This window comes from Neofelis nebulosa, chromosome 6 (assembly GCF_028018385.1).
Source record: "Neofelis nebulosa isolate mNeoNeb1 chromosome 6, mNeoNeb1.pri, whole genome shotgun sequence".
Classification (NCBI taxonomy): domain Eukaryota; kingdom Metazoa; phylum Chordata; class Mammalia; order Carnivora; family Felidae; genus Neofelis; species Neofelis nebulosa.
In genome coordinates, this window is record NC_080787.1 from 54,605,532 (window position 1) to 54,625,919 (window position 20,388).

Below are 20,388 nucleotides of genomic sequence, written 5' to 3' on the forward strand. Positions count from 1 at the left end.
GGACCTGATGACCCAGGGGATGCCCCAATTCTCTTGGGCCTGTGCCCAGGGCTGTTTGTTGAATAATAGGGGCTTTAGTTTTCTACTGTTGCTGGACAAATCACCCCAACTCAGTGCCTTAAAGCAACACACATTTATTGCCTTTTATTCTGCAGGTTGCAAGTGTGGGTTAGCTTGCTGGTTTCTCAGCTCCAGGTTTCACAGGCTGTCATCAAGGTGTCGACAGGACACATTCTTCTGGAGAGGCTCATTCCAGGCTCATTCTGGTTGTTATTGGCAAAATCCAGTGCTTTGCAGCTGTAGGACTAAGGTCCTCATCTCCTCGCTAACTGACAGCTGGGGGCTGGCTGTAGCTTCTAGAGGCTTCTCTTCAATCTCTGCACGCGGACACCTATGCCTCAGTGGCAGCAATAGTGCAGTCAATCCTTCTCACACTTGGAAGCTCCTTTCTCTGCTGCTGCATCTCTGACTCCAGCTGGAAGTGGAGTCTCATGTTAAGGTCTCAAGCGATTAGATTGGATCCAGTTGGTTAATCCAGGCTTGTCTCCTCACCTCATGAGTCATAGCCTTAATTACATCTGTAAAGCCCCTTTCGCCATGGAACAGAACATACGTACAGGATCCAGACATTTGGGTGTGGGTGTGGACATTAACCAGCCCCGCATAAGACCCCGTGGGAAAACTAGAATTTAAACTGTGCTTCAGCCAACTTTTGGGTGTTTAGCCATTTCCTGGTCCTGGCTTGTTGAGCTTTCTCTCAGTTGGCAACCAACCTTCTTGAGCTTCTTTTCCCATAGGAGATAATCAGTCCAGCTTGCAAAGAAGGAAGCTGTGCACTGCCATTCTTCCCCCAGGTCTCCAGCCATCTTCTGGGTGGGAGCTGTGTTTCCAGTTTATAGTGCTGATGCTTTCCTACATTTTAACAAGTTTTTTTTTCTCAACTTCTAAGGTAAATTACCTCCTCAACTGGTTTTCTGCAAAGTTTCATAATATGTTCTTGACACAGTTCAGGCAGTATTTGATGTTTCAATGGAAGCTCTTAAATCTCCCCATCAGGCTGTGAATTTTCAGCCACTAAAGATGGTTGTTTGGATTAGAAACTTTTTGTGACCTGTAAGCTCATTTGATTTTATTCAAAAAACTTTTTTTAATTTTATAGTTTTTTTAATTAAAAATTTTTTTAAGTATTTATTTTTTGAGAGAGACAGAGACAGTGCAAGTGGGGGAGGGGCAGAGAGAGCAAGTGCTGCACTGTCAGCATAGAGCCCAATGCAGGGCTTGAACCCATGAAACCTCGAGATCATGACCTGAGCTGAAACCAAGAGTCAGACACTTAACAGACTGAGCCACCTAGGCACCCCAATATTATTTTAAAAACTTTTAAAATTCCTTGTTTCTTTCCTTGAAATCTTCTAAGGAAACATTTAAGTTAGCGGCATCAATGAGTTTCTTCAAATTGACTTGTGGCTGACCATTTAGGCAGCCATGTCCAGTTCTCTTTTTTCTACAAGCTGCCATCATCCACGTGGCCATCTCTAAATGGAGCAGGCGAGTGGATCATCTCCAGCACGGTTTCAGTCAGAGATTTCAATGAGCCCCCTTTATCCTGTATGGCCTGTTTTATTCACGTGGCTTAAATTTTCAAGTATTTCTCCCCCTACTTTTCATCTATCATATCACCTCTTGGGATGAGCGTTTTCATCCAAGCCACCCATTATTTTCCTCAGAAGTTGTTCTACATTCTTCTGAGATTCCTTTAAGACATTTTTTTAAATGTTTATTTATTTTTGAGAGAGAGAAGGTGAGAGAGGTGGGGCCGGGGAGAGGATCCAAAGTGGGTGCCATGCTGACAGTGGACAGCTGAATGCTGGGCTTGAACTTATGAACTCCGAGATCATGACCTGAGCTGAAGTCAGATGCTTAACCGACCAAGCCACCAGGGCGCCCCACCTTTAAAGACACTTTTGATGTAGGGACAGGAGCCAAGATGGCAAAACAGCATGGAAGTTTTTTTTGTGTCTCGCATCCATGAAATACAGCCAGGTCAACACTAAACCATGCTGCACACCTAGAAAACTGATTTGAGGATTAACACAACAATCTGCACAACCTGAACCACAGAACTCAGCAGGTACGTGGTGCAGAGAGGTGAACTGGGGGAGACAGAAGCCACAGAGGGCAGGGAACTGTTTTTGCTTGCAGGGAGAGGACAGAGATGGGAGGAGAGTACGGGAAAAGCACCACACCCCAAAAGCAGCTGGAGAGAAAGTGGAGAAGTGGAAACAGCTGCAGGGAATGAACAAAACAGGGACAAAGGAGAAAGGAGAGGGTTTAAATTCCATTAAGACTCTATAAACAGGGGAGTGCAGAGTCTGAGGCTCTGCAGCTCGGTACCTGGTGGTGCTCTGGTGGGAAGGGTGAATCCCCAGGAGCAGAGAGCAAGGTCCTCAGGTCCTTGGGCCACATGTGGAGAGGTGGTTCCCTTGCTGGGAGCTGCAGTGTCTGTGTGGCCCCTCACCCCCAAAAGGAAAAGGCCCCAGTGGACCTGGGAGAACAACCACATCCACTAGTGCTGGAACAAGGTCGTTGAGGGTGAAGCCTGGCACCAGGTGTGTGTTGTGATTTGCCATAATCCCTGAAATGTTGCTGCTGCACGATCGCGTGAACTTTTTCTGGGGTGGGCTGGCACTCAGCTGCAGTCTCTGGGCACCGGCAGCAGCACAATCATGCAAATGTTCCTGGGTGCGACCGGCACCCAGCCATTGCTCAGTGAGACGATTCCCCAGAAGGTCTGAGCTGGTCAAAGCCGCAGTCCTTCACAAGCGAGGGGCTGGGAAACACAGCCGCATCTGAGACAAAACTCGGGAGGGAGGTGCTACCTGGGGCTTGGTCACGGACAGCGTCAAAGCGGGAAGTGGGAGGAAGCCAAAGACAAAGGACAGGTGCGCGATTGCTGATCGGTGAGCAGAGTTCCAATACTAGAGACTGGGTAGCTGGGTAACACCATTTTCAACCCTGCGGCCTATGCACATACACACCTACAAGCACCATAACCATCCACCCCAGTAAGCTAAGCAGCGCCATCTAGTGGAGAATTGAGCCATTACACTAAGCCCCGCCCAACTGGGCCAACCTTGCTCTTCAGGAACACAAGTCTCTCTGCCTGCTTAGTTTATGGACAATAAAGAGCTTCATAGTTTGACTTCTAGGGGAAAATTAAGTAATTTCAATCGTATTTCAGTCTGTTCACTGGTCCATCTATTCAATTTTCTTTTTCTCTTTTTTGTTTTTTTTTCTTGAATACATAAAGAGAAAAAAATTTTTATTTTCAATTTTTATCAAAAACATTTCTCTTTAATGTTTTCTACTATATTTTTTACTTTTGTGTAAATTTTTTCAGACTCTATTTCCATCATTTCATTTTATTCTATTTCAGTATATTCATTTTTTCAAATTTTCAAATGATTTCCTTTTTAAAATTTTTCTTCCCCCCTTTTTTTTCTAATCTATGAAGCCCCATTCAACAACTAGATGGAAACATACCTAGGATCTAGCATCATGTATTTGACTTGTGTGTGTGTGTGTGTGTGTGTGTGTGTGTATGTGTGTGTTGTTTTTAATTTTTTAATTTTAATTTTTTTAATTTTAATTTTTCTAATTTTAATTTTTTTACCTCATTAATTCCTTTTCTCCTTCAAAATGATGAAACAAAGGAATTCACCCCAAAATAAAGAGCAGGAAGAAATGAAAGCCAAGGGGGCGCCTGGGTGGCTCAGTCGGTTGAGCGCCGACTTCGGCTCAGGTCACGATCTCGCGGTCCGTGAGTTCGAGCCCCGCATCGGGTCCCTGTGCTGACAGCTCAGAGCCCGGAGCCTGTTTCAGATTCTGTGTCTCCCTCTCTCTGACCCTCCCCCATTCATGCTCTGTCTCTCTCTGTCTCAAAAATAAATAAACGTTAAAAAAAAAAAATTAAAAAAAAAAAAAAAGAAATGAAAGCCAGGGACTTAACCAACACATATACAAGCAAAATGTCTTAACCAGAATTTAGAATCATGATAATAAGAATACTAGCTAGAGTCAAAAATAGATTAGAATCCTTTTCTGTGGAGATAAAAGAAGTAAAAGCTAGTCAGGATGAAATAAAAAGTGCTATAACTGAGCTGCAATCTCGAATGGATGCCATGGCAGCAAAGATGGATGAGGCAGAGCAGAAAATCAGAGATATAGAGGACAAACTTATGGAGAATAATGAAGCAGAAAAAAAGAGGGAGACTAAGGCAAAAGAGCACGATTTAAGAATTAGAGAAATCAGTGATTCATTAAAAAGGAACACCATTAGAATCTTAGGGGTCCCAGAAAGTGAAGAGAGAAAAAAGGGTAGAAGGGTTATGTGAGCAAATCATAGTGGAAAACTTTCCTAACCTGGGGAAAGACAAAGACATCAAAATACAGGAAGCACAGAGGACTCCCATTATATTCAACAAAAATCAACCATCAACAAGGCATATCATCGTCAAATTCACAAAATACTCAGGCAAGGAGAGAATCATGAACACAGCAAGGGAAAAAAGTCCTTAACCTACAAGGGAAGACAGATCAGGTTTGCAGCAGACCTATCCACAGAAACTTGGCAGGCCAGAAAGGAGTGGTGGGATATATTCAGTGTACTGAATCGGAAAGATATGCAGCCAAGAATTCTTTACCCAGCAAGGCTGCCATTCAAAATAGAAGGAGAAATAAAAAGTTTCCCAGAAAAACAAAAATTAAAGGAGTTCACGACCACTAAACCAGTCCTGCAAGAAATTTTAAGGGGGACTCTTTGAGGGGAGAAAAGATGAAAAAGAAAGAAAGAAAGAAAGAAAGAAAGAAAGAAAGAAAGAAAGAAAGAAAGAAAGAAAGAAAGAAAGAAAGAAAGTCCAAAAGCAACAAAGACTAGAAAGTACCAGAGAACACCACCAGAAACTCCATCTCTACAAGCAACATAATGTCAATAAATTCATATCTTTCAGTACTCACTCTAAACGTCAATGGACTAAATGCTCCAATCAAAAGACACAGGGTAACAGAATGGGTAAGAAAACAAGATCCATCTATATGTTGTTTACAAGAGACCCACTTTAGACCTAAAGACACATTCAGATTGAAAGTAAGGGGATGCAGAACCATCTATCACACTAATGGTCGACAAAAGAAAGCCGGAGTAGCCATACTTTTATCAGACAATCTAGACTTCAAAATAAAGACTGTACCAAGAGATGAATAAGGGCATTATATCATAATTAAGGGGTCTATCTCCCAAGAAGACCTAACAATTGTAAACATTTATGCTCCAAATGTGGAAGAACCCAAATATATAAATCAGGAAAAAACTGAGAGTTTCCTCCTAAGGTGAGGAACAAGACAGGGATGTCCACTCTAACCACTGTTACTCAACATAGTATTGGAAGTCTTAGCTTCAGCAACCAGACAACATAAAGAAATAAAAGGCATCCAAATCGTCCAGGAGGAGGTCAAACTTTCACTTTGCAATGACATGATGCTGTATATGGAAAACCCAAAAGATTCCACTAAAAAACTGCCAGAACCGATCCATGAATTCAGCAAAGTCGCAGGATATAAAATCAATGCACAGAAATCAGTTGCATTCCTATATACCAACAATGAAGCAACAGAAAGAGAAATCAAGGAATCGATCCCATTTACAATTGCACCGAACACCATAAAATACTTAGGAATAAATCTAACCAAAGAGGTGAAAAATCTATACATTGAAAACTACAGAAAACTTATGAAAGAAATTGAAGAAGACATATAAAAATGGAAAAAGATTCCATGCTCCTGGATAGGAAGAACAGATATTGTTAAAATGTCACTACTACCCAAAACAATCTACATATTCAATGCAATCCCTATCAAAATAACACCAGCATTCTTCACATAGCTAGAACAAACAATCCTAAAACTTGGATAGAACCACAAAAGACCCCAAATAGCCAAAGCAATATTGAAAAAGAAAACCAAAGCTGGGGGCATCACAATCCCAGACTTCAAGCTGTATTACAAAGCTGTAATCATCAAGACAATATGGTACTGGCACAAAAACAGACACTCAGATCAATGGAACAGAATACAGAACCCAGAAATGGACCCACAAACATATCGCCAACTAATCTTTGACTAAGCAGGAATGAATATCCAATGGAATAAAGACAGTCTCTTCAGCAAGTGGTGCTGCTGGGAAAACTGGACAGCGACATGCAGAAAAATGAACGTGGACCACTTTCTTAACACCATACACAAAAATAACCTCAAAATGGATGAAAGACCTAAATGTAAGACAGGAAGCCATCAAAATTCTCGAGGAGAAAGCAGGCAAAAACTTCTTTTGACCTCAGCCACAGCAACTTCTTACTCAACAAGTCTCCAGAGACAAGGGAAACCAAAGCAAAAAGGAACTACTGGGACCTCATCAAAATAAAAACTTTCTGCACAGCGAAGGAAACAATCAGCAAAACTAAAAGACGGGAATGGGAGAAGATGGAATGGGAGAAGATATTTGCAAAGGACATATCAGATAAAGGGTAGTATCCAAAATCTATAGAAAACTTATCCAACTCAACACCCAAAAAACAAATAATCCAGTAAAGAAATGGGCAAAAGACATGAATAGACATGTCTCCAAAGAAGACATCCAGATGGCCAACTGACACATGAAAAAGTGCTCAACATCACTCATCATCAGGGAAATACAAATCAAAACCACAACGAGATACCACCTCACACCTATCAGAATGGCTAACATTAACAACTCAGGCAACAACAGATGTTGGTGAGGATGTGGAGAAAGAGGATCTCTTTTGCACTGCTGGTGGGAATGCAAACTGGTGCAATCACTCTGGAAAGCAGCATGGAGGTTCCTCAAAAAATTAAAAACAGAACTTCCCTATGACCCAGCAATTGCACTAATAGGTATTTACCAAGGGATACAGGTATGCTGTTCGAAGGGGCACATGCACCCCAATGTTTATAACAGCACTATTGATAGTAGCCAAAGTATGGAAAGAGCCCAAATGTCCACCGATGGATGAATGGATAAAGAAGATATGGTATATATATATATATATACACACACACAAAATGGAGTATTATTTGGCAATCAAAAAGAATGAAATCTTCCATTTGCAACTATGTGGTTGGAACTGGAGGGTATTATGCTAAGCAAAATTATACAGTCAGAGAAAGTCAAATATATGACTTCCCTCATATGAGGACTTTAAGACACAGAACAGATGAATACAAGGGAAGGGAAGCAAAAATATAAAAACAGGGAGGGGGACAAAACATAAGAGACTCAAATATGGAGAACAAACAGAGAGTTACTGGAGGGGATGTGGGAGGGGGGATGGGCTAAATGGGTAAGGGGCATTAAGGAATCTACTCCTGAAATCATTGTTGCACTATATGCTAACTTGGATGTAAATTAAAAAAATAAAATAAAATAAAATCCATAAAAATAAAATAAATAAAATAAAATGAGCTTGCTTTTCCCCAGCACACAAACACACACAAAAGTAAATAAAGTGGAAGTTTGTACTATCTAACCTTCAGTTGTTACCTGTATTTCCCAAGACTATTATCCACATCCTCTGTGGATCAACATGGATCAACTGCACTTCCTAAAATCTTTTTATTTCTCAAATTTTAGGGCCTGGGTAATTGTTGTAATTTAATGGGAAATATTCTATGCAAGCCATATCCTTGTATTAGAAACGCTTGGGGCGCCTGGGTGGTGCAGTCGGTTAAGCGTCAGACTTCAGCCAGGTCACGATCTCACGGTCCGTGAGTTCGAGCCCCGCGTCAGGCTCTGGGCTGATGGCTCGGAGCCTGGAGCCTGTTTCCGATTCTGTGTCTCCCTCTCTCTCTGCCCCTCCCCCATTCATGCTCTGTCTCTCTCTGTCCCAAAAATAAATAAATAAAATAAAATAAAATAAAATAAAAAAATAAAAAATAGAAACGCTTGACTGCTCTTGCTGTGAGATTTTCCTAACCTCTTTAAATGGGTCGTATTTGTAAATTTCAACATGGCTTTTACCTTGGTCCTTTTCTCCTTTACCTAAAGAACAAATACATCTTACCATTGATGGTTTAAAAAAAAATAAAGGCATATTTTGATGTGAGTTACTAGGGACTGGAGGGATTTTGAATCATCTGCAAGTGACCATGTGTCTGTCCTTGAAGGCGAGTCTTTATTATTCCATGAAATGAAATGAAAGTTTGGGTGTCTTGCTTTTAAGGTTTTTTTTTTAAGTTTATTTATTTTGAGAGAGAAAGAGAGCAAGAGCGGGGAGGGGGGGAGAGAGGGAGAGAGAGAGAGAGAGAGAGAGAGAGAGAGAGAGAGAGAGAGAGAATCCCAAGCCCCATGTGGGGCTTGAACTTATAAATCATGAGATCATGACCTGGGGCGAAGTCAAGAGTCGGACGCTTTACCAACTGAGCCACCCGGGTGCCCCATACGTGTCTCGCTTTTCTATGATCTGTCAGGAAGGCCTGCTGTATCCTCTAGAGAAGAGATGAACTTGCTCAGCTTTCAGTCAAGGGCTGCCGAATATGGTGCTTGGCCCATCGGAGGACTCACCTCCACTGGTGGTGACTTGAGTCCTTCTTGGTCTTGTGAGCAGACCAGTCTTCTCCCTGACTTTGCCATATTCTTCCACCCTGGGGCAGATGATCTTTTGCCTAGTTCTTTTCCTCCTCTTTAAAGAACATGGGCTCTTTACTATAAAGAGCCAATGCCAAAACCATGAGAAAACCCAGAGAGAACTGGGCATTGTCTCGAGTGTTCCGACAAGCCTGGCAGAGCACAACACAGCTGCTCAGGACTGCCGGAAAGTCATTGTTGTGGCAGTCAGCAGGCCCTCCATCGCTCCAAAGGGTCCCACAGTGCCACCTCTGGTTGCTAGTATCCTCTGAGCCACATGACTGGCACAGGCCCCTGCAAAGTGTGCCACCTCGAACCCAACAACTGCCTCAATCCAGGACAGACCATTAGTGGGACTGGGAGAGGGGGAGGCCAGGGTTCGTACTTTTGCTCTGCCCAAGCAGAGAGTAAGTGCACAAAAAAATTATTTGTATGGTGCACTGAGGAGGCTATGTAAAAGGCTGATGCAGCCAGAGAAGACCAGCCTGTGAGCACTGGCCTCTCTAGGCTCCACCTGCAAACCTACAGCAAAATCCCTACAGCAAACCTAGGAGGCATCACAGCCATGCTGTGCCGGAACCCAGGCTGTGTGTGTCAGGGCATAATGGTGGCACCCACTGCAGCAGAGGACTCACATCCCCCCAGCCCTGGGTGATGCTCACTCTTCTGATTTAAAGTTTCCTTCTGCAGCCCAGAACCCTGATCTGCCTACAGACATCACAGGGAGTTACCACCCCTGAAGGCTTCCTCTCTCTTCTGTGTTTGGTCAGTGCAGGCTGGGGGTGGGGGTGGGGGTGGCCGCAGAGGACAGAGGGCTTCACCAAAGGTACTAGCTTACAGAGCTGGATTTCAACTGGAAGAATTCAGGAGGAATCAAGGTGGGACTGAGACGGACAATGTCTTAGTATTTTGGGGATTTTCGATGGAGCCAATTTGTCCCCATTCAATGCAAGCATTCCACAGGGAGACTCCCTTCCAATGGCCTTCTCACTTCCAGCGCATGGCTCCCAAGGTTGCCCAGGGTCAGTCTCCCGTCTCTCACATCACTTTCAGAAGTGTGCTTCTGCGTTGTGTCTCTGAAGGACAGGCAGATCTCCCTCTCAGCGGAATTTGCAACGTTTTATCTTTTTATTTATTTATTTTTTTAATGTTTTATTTAATTTTGAGAGAGCATGAGCAGGGGGAGGGCAGGGGGGGGGCAGAGGATCCAAAGCAGGCTCCGTGCTCAGGCCTAGAGCCTTACTGTTCATTGTTCAGGACTCTGCCTTGTCCTCTGTATCTTTAAACTTGAAAGACAGAACCACTGATGGAGGCTGCTCTGGGGTTCTGAAAGGTGCCGGGGTTTGGGCTGCAGGGACCCTGCTCCCAGGAGTCCCTCTATTTATCTCTCATTGCTGAATCAGAAGAAGTCCTCTGGGCATCAATGGGTAGGCTCCAAACTTCTCAGGTTCCTACATGTGACCATGAACACAGCTGCCCTCAAGAAGTATTTACAGAACTGAACGTTACCTATGAACTCATTTAGCTGTCATGTAAAGTAAGGTGTTGGAGTCAGAACGGCTGTAAATCTCAGGATGCAAGCATGTAGTGACATGATAAGATATAAATACAGATATGTCTCTGTCTCTCTTTATCTCCCTATCTTTGTCTCTTAGTCTGCTTGGGCTGAGACCGCCATAATAAAATACCATAGACCAGGTGGCTTAAACAACTCTTTATTTCTCACAGTTCCGGAGGCTGAAAATCTGAAATAAGGGTACCAGTGTGGTTGGATTCTGGGCGAAGGCCCTCTTCCTGGTTTACAGATGGCCGTCTTCTAATTTGTATCCTCACGTGGCAGAGAGAGCTGACTCTTCCTCTTCTCTGGGGACACTGATCCCATCATGGGACTCCACCCTCATGACCTAAGTACCTCCCAAAGGCCCCACCTCCAAATGTCATCATATATGGTTTCAACATATAAATTTCAGGGGACACATTCAGTCTGTAACAGTATAACTATATATATATATATATATATATATATATATACACACATATACATACATGCACACTCACACACACACATATGTATATATATTTATAATAGGATTAGTTTCAGCCCTTAGCTGGTGTTTAGTGCTTACTAAATATACATATATATGCACATCATTTGATAGACTGTATATAAATATGGATATATACATAAATACCAATATATGTATTCCATCAAATGTATGTATATACATAACTATATTGAATAAACAGTTTAAATATGGACACTAAATATTTATTACTAAATAAATACACTAAATAAACACTTACCAGCTAAATGCTGAAACTAGTCCTAATTTGCTTTTAAAGATTTGGCAATTATAGAGAGAAAGCAATGAGATTTTAGAAAGTTTAATGGGAAAATAACTATATAAATATTATCAATCTTTTGAGATTTTTTTTTTACAAATGTTTCTTTCTTTTTTTAATGTTTATTTATTTTTGAGAGAGAGAGAGCACAAGTAGGGGAGGGGCAGAGAGAGAGGGAGACACAGAATCCAAAGCAGCTCCAGGCTCTGAGCTGTCAACACAGAGGAGGACCTGGGGCTTGAACCCACGAGCTGTGAGATCGTGACCTGAGCTGAAGTCGGACCCTTAACCGACTGAGCCACCCAGGTGCCCCTGACAGATTTTTTTAAAAACAGAAATGTACAGTAAAGGTTTGACTGGATAATTCCTTCCACCTGTACTGTTTCTTGAAAATGTAACTCTTGGCTGCCATTCGTTTAGAGAAGACCTATTTTCGTGGTCTTGTACGGTACTTGTGCTCACCTCTTCCGGGGTAAGGGAAAGCGATTTGAGTATCATAGACACACAGTAAGTATTTACTCATTGAATAAGTGAATATCATTAGAATAGGAATCTGGCAAGCAGTCAGTCATGATGATTTTATCATTTCATTCATTCATTCATCCATTCACTCAACAAAAAATACTGATACCCTGGCTGTACACCAAGAATTGTTCTAGACACTAGAGGTACAGCAGTGAACGGGGGAGACAGTGTTCTCACTTTGAAGGAACGTATTCTGAAAGGGGTGGCGGAATGTACATAAACCGGCAAGGAAATATCCAGGAGCTGCAGGGCTGTGACGTGTTGTGTGTGAGAGGTGGAGGCAGGGAGGGGGGCTCGCCCAGCAGAAGCAGTAGTTGCAGAGAGTTGCAGCAGTGTCCAGAGTGCAGTGCAGAAGCCCGGAAGGACAAGAAACAGATGCCCCAACCACTCTCTTCTGCCCTCTGCCTCCTCCTGATGCCTCATTGGGTAAATACAACCTATGGAACAAAGAGTCTGAGTCCGGAGGATGTAGTCCCTGGGGGTCAGCCTCTGAGAGCACAGAGCAGGACAAAGACAGACAGAGCAGGATCAGGGGTATGGGGTTGGGAAATAAAAGAATACTGTCCAAGTGTAGTCAATTAGAAAACTTTTACTTCTCCTTCTTTCCCTTCTTCTGCTTCTCTTTCTTTTTGGGAGAAGGAGAGAGAGAATCTTAAGCAGACTCTACATTCGCTTAGCGCAGAGCCTGATGCGGGGCTTGATCTCATGACCCTGGGATCCCACAACCTGAGCTGAAATCAAGAGTTAGACACTTGACCAACTCAGCCACCAAGGCACTCCAACTTCCACCCCTTCTAAAAGGCTCTGTGAGGCCAGGCTCTAAGTTAGGTTTATCTTTCTCTTCTGCACAGGACCTCAGGAGCACGAAACTTGGCAATAAGTAAATGCCTGTTAATTTGATTGTACTTTGTAGGGTCGCCTCTGCCCAAATGAGTATGCATCAGGTAGCAGTGTCCCATGGGAATTCTGGTTCTTCACTTTCCCTGGGGGAAACATAGCACCTTTTCATGATGGTGTTCCAACAGTGTTCTTGGTACATGGTTATGTTCAATGAATATTTGCTAAACAAGGAAAGGATTCTTTCTGCATACAGCATTTCCTTTGTTACTCACATGCAAAATTGTGATAGAATAAAACACTTCTTGGGGGCACCTGGGTGGCTCAGTCGGTTAAGTGTCAGCCTTCGGCTCAGGTCACGATCGCACAGTTCATGAGTTTGAGCCCCGCATCGGGCTCTGTGCTGACAGCGGAGGGCCTGGAGCCTGCTTTGGATTCTGTGTCTCCCTCTCTCTCTCTTTGTCCTTCCCCTCCTTGTGCTCTCTCTCTCTCTCTCTCTCAAAAGTAAATAAATAAACCTTAAAAAAATAAGAATAAAACAGTTCTCAGCTTGGAGCTCTACACTAAATGGAAAGGTTGCATAAAGGTTAGGGAAGAAGACTTGGGGGTCAGATTATAGCCATTTCATTTTCTTTCTCCCTTTCTCATTAAGGAATCCTCTCTTCTTGTTATTAAGAATAGATCCATGTATTTCCTCTTTTAGACTCTACATAATGTGTTCTATTCTCTCCAAACAATCATGCATTGGGAACTTCCTTGTATGACTGGAGTAAGAGGAATTTAATCACAGATGTATGATTTCTAGTCAATATTGTTTTAGAAGAGGTAAAATCAAGAAGAATTTAGAGTATTCTAGAAGTAGAGGGGCAGGGAGACCCAAAGAGGGAGGGATGAGGGGGTGATTCTGGTATTGGATGGGTTTCCTTGATGATTTGGGGGAGCCAGATTTATACCAATTCTCAAGGCTTACAGAATACATGTAATGTATGCTGTAGACCTATCAGGACCCTGAATTGAGAAAAGGCTGCAAGAGTCATCTGGACTTGTTCTTCACAAAGAAAAAGGCAAGATACAATAGAGGAGCTGAGTGCAAGTCTTATGAGGCAGGAAAGGGAAAGAGGAGAACCCGCTGTGCTGTGACCACATCCAGAAGTTTAGGGGAGGCAGTTTGCCTGGGAAGCTCCTTGCTCCCTGGACAACCAGGGAGGAAGATGAGAGCAGTGGTTTCCAAAATGTAATCATTCAATGTGCAGAGACAACGCTGTATGAAATCCATTCTTCTTCCTCTTGGGCTCACATGAAGATTGTTTCTCCAGCTCCCTTGTATCTAGGTACAGCCATATGCTTAGTTCTGGCCAAAGTGATGTAGGTGGAATTGACATAGGTTACTTCCATACCTGGCCCACCAAAAACAGATCCTGCTCAGTTTCCCCCCCTAATTGTTGGTAGTGATGTCTCCAAGATGGAAAAGCAATTTCTGAATGCAGAGTCTATAGTGATAACCTAAATGTGAGCACAAAGCAAAAACAGCTAGATAAAAAGATGTAAGTCCTCCATTCATATCACTGGACACTTCCCTCCTGTGGGTACATGTTGCAACAGTGGGGATGGAGGTAAGGTAAAGAGAAATGTTTGTCACTATAATCAAGGTCTCACTTCTTCCATTTTGATATATCACCCTTATCTGTACTAGATGAATCGTAATTTTAAGAGGTCTTCTTTTTTGAAAGTTGCAGTCACTTCCATAGCTGTGACTGAATATCAAGGCAAAATCTGAACAGTAATTTCTCCAGGATGAGTCAGACTGACTTTAAAAGGTGCTTTTCTGAAAGGGATAAGGAAAGAAGACATATAGGATCTTTAGGCTAACCAGAGACTACTGTATTTGTCAAAAGGTTGGGGAAAAGGGCCTCCCCCTCACCACTCTTTAAGGAGCATGTCTGGTCTGAAACTGGGTGGAAGATTGGCATTGGCATAAGGAATAATGCATCCTACACCTACATTCATAGACCATCTTGTGAATGTAGCTAGAAAGGAAAAGAAGGGCCAAGAAGAGTATTTCTAGAGGGTGTGGGTTGGATTCCTTCAAGTCCCTTTCCTGAAATGGACTTCCTAATCCACTTCCCCTGCAACCCCGGTGAGGGGAAAGCCTAGAGGTAGTTTTGAATATCTTTCGGTCTCTAGTCTATCAAATTTGCAAACGCAGTGTGTGCAGTATGGTTATTCCTTTGATACATACTGGAGTGCCTTAGATGTAATTAGTGTCTTTAAATAATTTCACGTGTGCTAAGAATTGGATAAACAGACTAGTATGTGGACATGGGAGGGAGTGCAGACCGGTGGGGAAGCTTGGAGTTATAAATGTGGGAGTTCAAAGAAAAGTCAAGGAAGCTCTGGGGCACCTGCCAGTGTGCTCAGAACTGGGAATGTGGCACCAGGCTGTTTCCGTTTGGGGGCCGTTCTAGTCTCTTTCATGGTGGCAAAGCTTGGAGAAGTTTAAGAAAAAGTAATCACTGCCATTTAGAATTTTCTAGAAATGACTAAGGGCCTCAACTGAGTGTTATTCTTTAACTACTAAGCCAGATCAAAGACTGGGCATCTTATGTTGGTTATATTTCATTTGCTCATTTGGAAGGTGAGGTGGAAGAGTAAGGCTGTGAGGGTTTGTTGGCACAACAATACAGTTTCATTTCCTAACATGTAGTTTCGATGCAAATGATGATGAACCAGAGTCCATGCCGGGTTGGCTGTGGTCAGGGTGGGAACGAAACTAGAAACCACCACACTTCATCTATGACTTGTAAGTGGTCAGGGCTGAGACAGACCAAACGTAGGCTTTTGTCTGAGCTACAAAGCAAATCACTCTCGATGTATAAAAATACATTTTTCCTTTAGCAGTCCTCAAGCAGCTGAAACAGCTCTTCAATCATCTCATTTCGTTTTCTTGTTGTGTTTTGCTGAAGTGAGTCACCATGAAAACTAACTAGAGGAAGAAACCACACACCCCAGTTATCACACAAAGGACACTACAAAACTGTCCACGTGGATCACTGACTGAGCTCTTACTGAATGCAGCTTTATTGGTAGTGATGAGGTTACAGACACCACATACATTTTAGTTTGTTGTTCCTTATATGGTACCAGAATGTTTTAAGCAAAGAATTTTTTTTTTTTTTTTGCCAGAATTTGCTGACTAGATACAAAGTTGTTTTAAAAGGAGTATCCAAGACAAGCATTTCATCTCAAATTCTCTGGGAAGGAAATTTAAATGGTTTTTACCTTCTGAATGTGCTGGAGGGTAAATTTTAATATTTTAGATTCTTTAGTTCTCATAATTACCATGGGAGGAGCATTGAGGAAATTTTGCTACAGTTTTTACTGATATGAAGAGACATACTGAAAAATAATTCCTTATAATGCTACCTTGTGCTAGAAGACATATTCATCCGTGGCTGGGATGGGGATATAGCTCATTCAGAGAACATTCGTTCAGAAAAGAATTCAGAAGAATCATTCAGAGAAGATTACATAAACTTATTACTTTGTAACTCAGGGAAAAAATTAAATGAAGTGATTTTAGTTTCTTTTATCTAGTGCCTTGGATAAATTCTGAAGGCATTTGGCCGAGATAACCAGCAAAGAATTGACCTTTTAACACTTACATATTTCCAGGGAAGCCTCTAGTTACATGCATATTCGTAAAATACACTTACTATAATTGCTGTGATGCCTTAACCATAGAACCATTCAGTACATTTTCACTTCCTTCTTGCCTCAATTACACCTCCTCACTCGTAACACCTTGCTACCGTCTAATTACTGTTTAGAATTATATTAATCTGTACCATCACTGACCTTCTATTCATAACCAGTCTTACAACAGAGAAAGTAAACACAAAACTCATTCAATGACACCGAAAGCAACTGGAGCATCAGGGACGACAGTGGCACGCTAACAACGGACAGACCACATGACAGTCTTGTTTCCTTGAGACTCGCACATCAGGTCTCTGGCCCATTCAGAAAAAGAAAGCTTCTTATTTCAGCTACTGGGTAACTTGCTATTGCTCTGATAGGCGGAACTGATGTTTTTATTTAGTCACAGGATGTTGGCACTACAAAAATAACACGTCCTTTTCTTTGAGAAAAATAAAAGGAGGTATAGGGTTGGATCCTGAGACCAGAAGTGTAATTGAATGCTTTAAACACATGGAAAATGAAGTGCTTTTCCAGTTGGGAAACATGGAGAAACCGTCGCGGTTCCAGGGGCAACTGCTTCAATGGCAGGATTAAAGAGTACGTTTCGCTCGTGCGCAAAAAGTGACGCACATTAGTTTGATTCTACATACTTTCGTGTCTTTCAGTTGTCAGTGAGGGATGTTTCAGGACACAGCACTTTCACCAACACTTAATGTTCCATGCTCCCTACCAATTTGTTACGTCAGAAATTCCAGGATCCGAAATTCATATTGGTCTTTATTTATGGACCTAACTGTTGAAACAGAAGGGAGAGCAGCAACGTCCCCAGGAACCTGGTACGCCCAGACACGTGGGTTTTCTCAGTCTTCAAATAAACAACGTAGAAAATACATTACATGGTAATTTCAAATGATTTACTCAGCTCCAACATGTCTCCAATCTCAACTCTAAAAAGCCACTTCCGTGTCTGCACCGAGCTCTCATCAAGCTCTGATTGCTGAAAAATCCTCTAGTGTCAATCTCTCCTCATTCTTCCAAGATAAAATGTTACAACTGATTGATTGATTCTCATTTCATTCCAAGCCACAGGCCCTCCACTTCACCGAACTTCTAGGATCTCAACAGGAGAGGCTACTAGTGCACATCAGGAATTATGTCTATTTGCCCACTTATGACCTACAATCCATAAGAAATCACTTTTTTTCTCTCAAAATTTGTAATATACTATAGGCATCTCAACTGTACAAGAACATACATTTATATCAAACTAAAAGATGTTATAGTCACCCTCACACAGGCTTTGTGGGTTGTGGCCAAAATAATTTATTAAAAATGAAAAGTTTATTTTCCCAATGATGTTTCAAGGACAAGGGTTATCTGTGGTGTGTACAATGGTAACTTAAGGGGCTCAGTGATTTAACTTGCTCCATAAACTAGTTTCTTATACAGCTTTACTTTCCAGCCTGAACAGAGAGTCAAGGGAGCAGATACCTTTAGATTTGCTCCGTACGTGGAGAAGCTCTGAATGTTCTGTGTGGGGTGAGGAAACAGCCCAGTGTTTTTACATTAACAATGCCTTGTTCTCAACTTATAGTGTCGTAGGTTTTACCCAAGTGTTACCATTAAATACACAGAAATTGAACTTTTCATAAGGGGCAATGATATAAAATTGTTCCACAAAGTGTACTACATGAACCACTTTTCACAGTTCAAATAAAATATTTTAAATATAAATATTGTAACTCTAGCAAAAACCTATCTACACAAGGTAGGAGAAATGGGATTAATGAGAACCCAGTTACATTTCCACGTATCCCGTGTTTAACCATTTAAATAGTTTTATTTTTCAAAACCTAATTGCACATAACCCATAACTGATAGGCCACTTCTCCAAAACAAAGAAACTATCAAAGAATAAAGTGATAAATTATAAGAAAGGAAAATATGTATCATTTACTACAATCATTCCCTTGCTCCAAAACTTGGCAAACATGTAAGAAAATGATATCAAGTGGATACACCTTAATTTGCAAAGCTAATTTGGAGCAGACGAAGTGAAAACATATATAACAGAATGGGCATATATTATTTTGATATTTCCATGTGAGATAAATGTGTTAGATTTTTAATTAAGAAATCAAGAGGATTGCTGTGAAATGGAAAACAATGACATTTACCACCAGGATGTTATTGCCAAACCCAAGAATTCCAAACGTTCCCTTCATTCTCATCCATTAAAAAAAAAAAAAAATGGGGGAAATCACATTACTGTTACCAGTTGTATAACCTTCGGGCTACATAAGCTTTAAGTTAATGATCCTTATAGCCATAGTTTTATTTGGTGTTCTTTCTTGGGGCTTACATTGGGTCAAGGTTGCATCTCCGTGTAGTTTTTAGGGTCAGAGTAAGGCTCCCATCATACTTGCAATTTCTTTAATAGGGGAGGAAGGTTGAAGTGCAAACACTTGTAGAAAAAACAACAAAATGATCTAAATTTACACCATAAACTAAATGACTAGTGGTTCTCTTCTTTGAGAGCAGTGTTTTTTTGATAGCAACTACACTGGAGACTGAGGCACAGAGGAAAAAGAGAACAAGGGATAAACCAAAGGTATCAATGTGACAGTTACAGGGAGGAATCCCTGTTACTTTCCAGTCAGACGTTGTTTTAAGCTTTATGACTTTGTCACGGGATGCCTTTCAATATTCTTTACTCAGTCACGTATAGAAAAAGAAACTGCATTTAAATATAGAATTAAGTCTTTATGGATATAGACGGATTTCCATTTTAAAATAAAAGCTATAAATGCTTTTAACTTCCTAAAGAAAAAGAGAAAGAGGAAGATAAACTTTTGTACATGAAACTGCTTACTCGAATAAGCTTCCCGTCTACTGAAGGGTAAAAGAAAATTCTCAGATGTGGGTGTAACCGCTATGCATGAAGGGAAAACGCCCTGGTGGAAGGCTGCTTGCAATGAATTCTGTCTGCTACCCAATGGCGGGTGAAAGGAGTGGTTTCTTTTCTTTGTGGCTTACAGAAAAAAAAAAAAAAAAAAAAAAAAAAAAAAAAAAAAAAAAAAAAAAAGACCCAGAGGTAGATTAAGCCATACCCGGAATTTAAAACCACCAAGACATAGGCCTCGATATAGTTTAAGATACAATCACTGTAGTAAAGGTTATATATTTTCCTTTCCGCTAACTCAAAGGTTACCCACGAACGCCTATTTGTTCTTCCTGCGTCCCCGCATCTACCTGGGTTCAGATACTGACTGGCACGGAGGACACCGAGCTGGCTCGGGATTCCCGGGTCACGCTGTTGGGCATCGAGAGGGTGCAGCAGGACACGCCCACGGTGGCCTCCGGCAACTCGTCGTCCTCCATCCACTCGTTGAGCTCCGGGCTGAAGCACTGGATGCACTTCTTGTATTTCTTCTCGCCCTCGTTCCAGCCCCCCACGAGATAGGCGCGGCCGTGCAGCGCCGAGGCGCCCGCCGTGCTCACGCCAACCAGCAGCGGCGCCGCGTAGCTCCATTGGCCAGTCGCGGGGCTGTAGCACTCCACGGTCAGCACGTCCACGCGCTCCCCGCGCGCCCCCAGCTGGCTACCCCCCATCACGTACACCCTGTCGCCCAGCGTGACCGCGCAGTGCCAGCCCCGCGGCGTGCTCAGGCCCGGCAGCTCCTGCCACGAGTCGCCGGCGGGGTCGTACGCGCACACCGAGCGCGAGTACGCGCTGCCGATGTACCCGCCGGTCACCAGCACCCGGCCGTCGGTGACCGCGCTGGCGTGGCAGCAGCGCGCCACCTCCAGGGGCGTCTTCGGCTGCCACTGATTGGTGGAGGGCACGTAGCATTCCAGCGAGGCCAGACTGCCTTCGGTATTGCGGCCGCCCACGGCGTAAAGGAGCCCGTTGAACACGCTCAGGCTGAAGTGCGTGCGCTTCTGGTTCATGCTGGCCAGGTGTATCCAGGTGTTGAAGCGGGGATCATATCTGAAAATGGCAGAGGAAGTGTGACAGCCTTGTTGGCGGCAGCTGGAGAACCCACGTGAGTCCACAAATGGAAATGTTGACACTTCCTGCAAGGAGGCTTCCCTACCAACAGAGCGCAGCCCCTCACCTGGAGGCTGGTGTTTCTCTGTCAGCCAGTAAAAGAGCGTGACACTTGGAAAAGGCAAGGTAGGCATTGGTGACTCCTCCTCCTCCCGTTTATAAAACCCGCTGTCACTTGGAGAAGTCCCCACAGAGCCCAACCTTCCAGTCCCTCTTCCTCCATATTCAAATATCC

General features: G+C 42.7%; 1 protein-coding gene across 3 annotated transcripts in view; it reads right to left on the reverse strand.

Annotated features, from left to right (window-relative positions):
• Window positions 1–20,388, reverse strand: part of KLHL31 (kelch like family member 31) — a 47,720-nt gene that overhangs the window by 9,593 nt on the left and 17,739 nt on the right. For 2 of the 3 annotated variants that reach the window (XM_058734273.1, XM_058734272.1), the window contains one exon: window positions 15,459–20,093. In XM_058734273.1, coding sequence (XP_058590256.1) covers window positions 19,361–20,093 — 733 coding nt within the window. In that variant the 3' untranslated portion in view covers window positions 15,459–19,360. Of the gene's footprint in view, window positions 1–15,458; window positions 20,094–20,388 lie in introns of those variants that run through there. The other variant, XR_009263039.1, reaches the window with a different exon arrangement.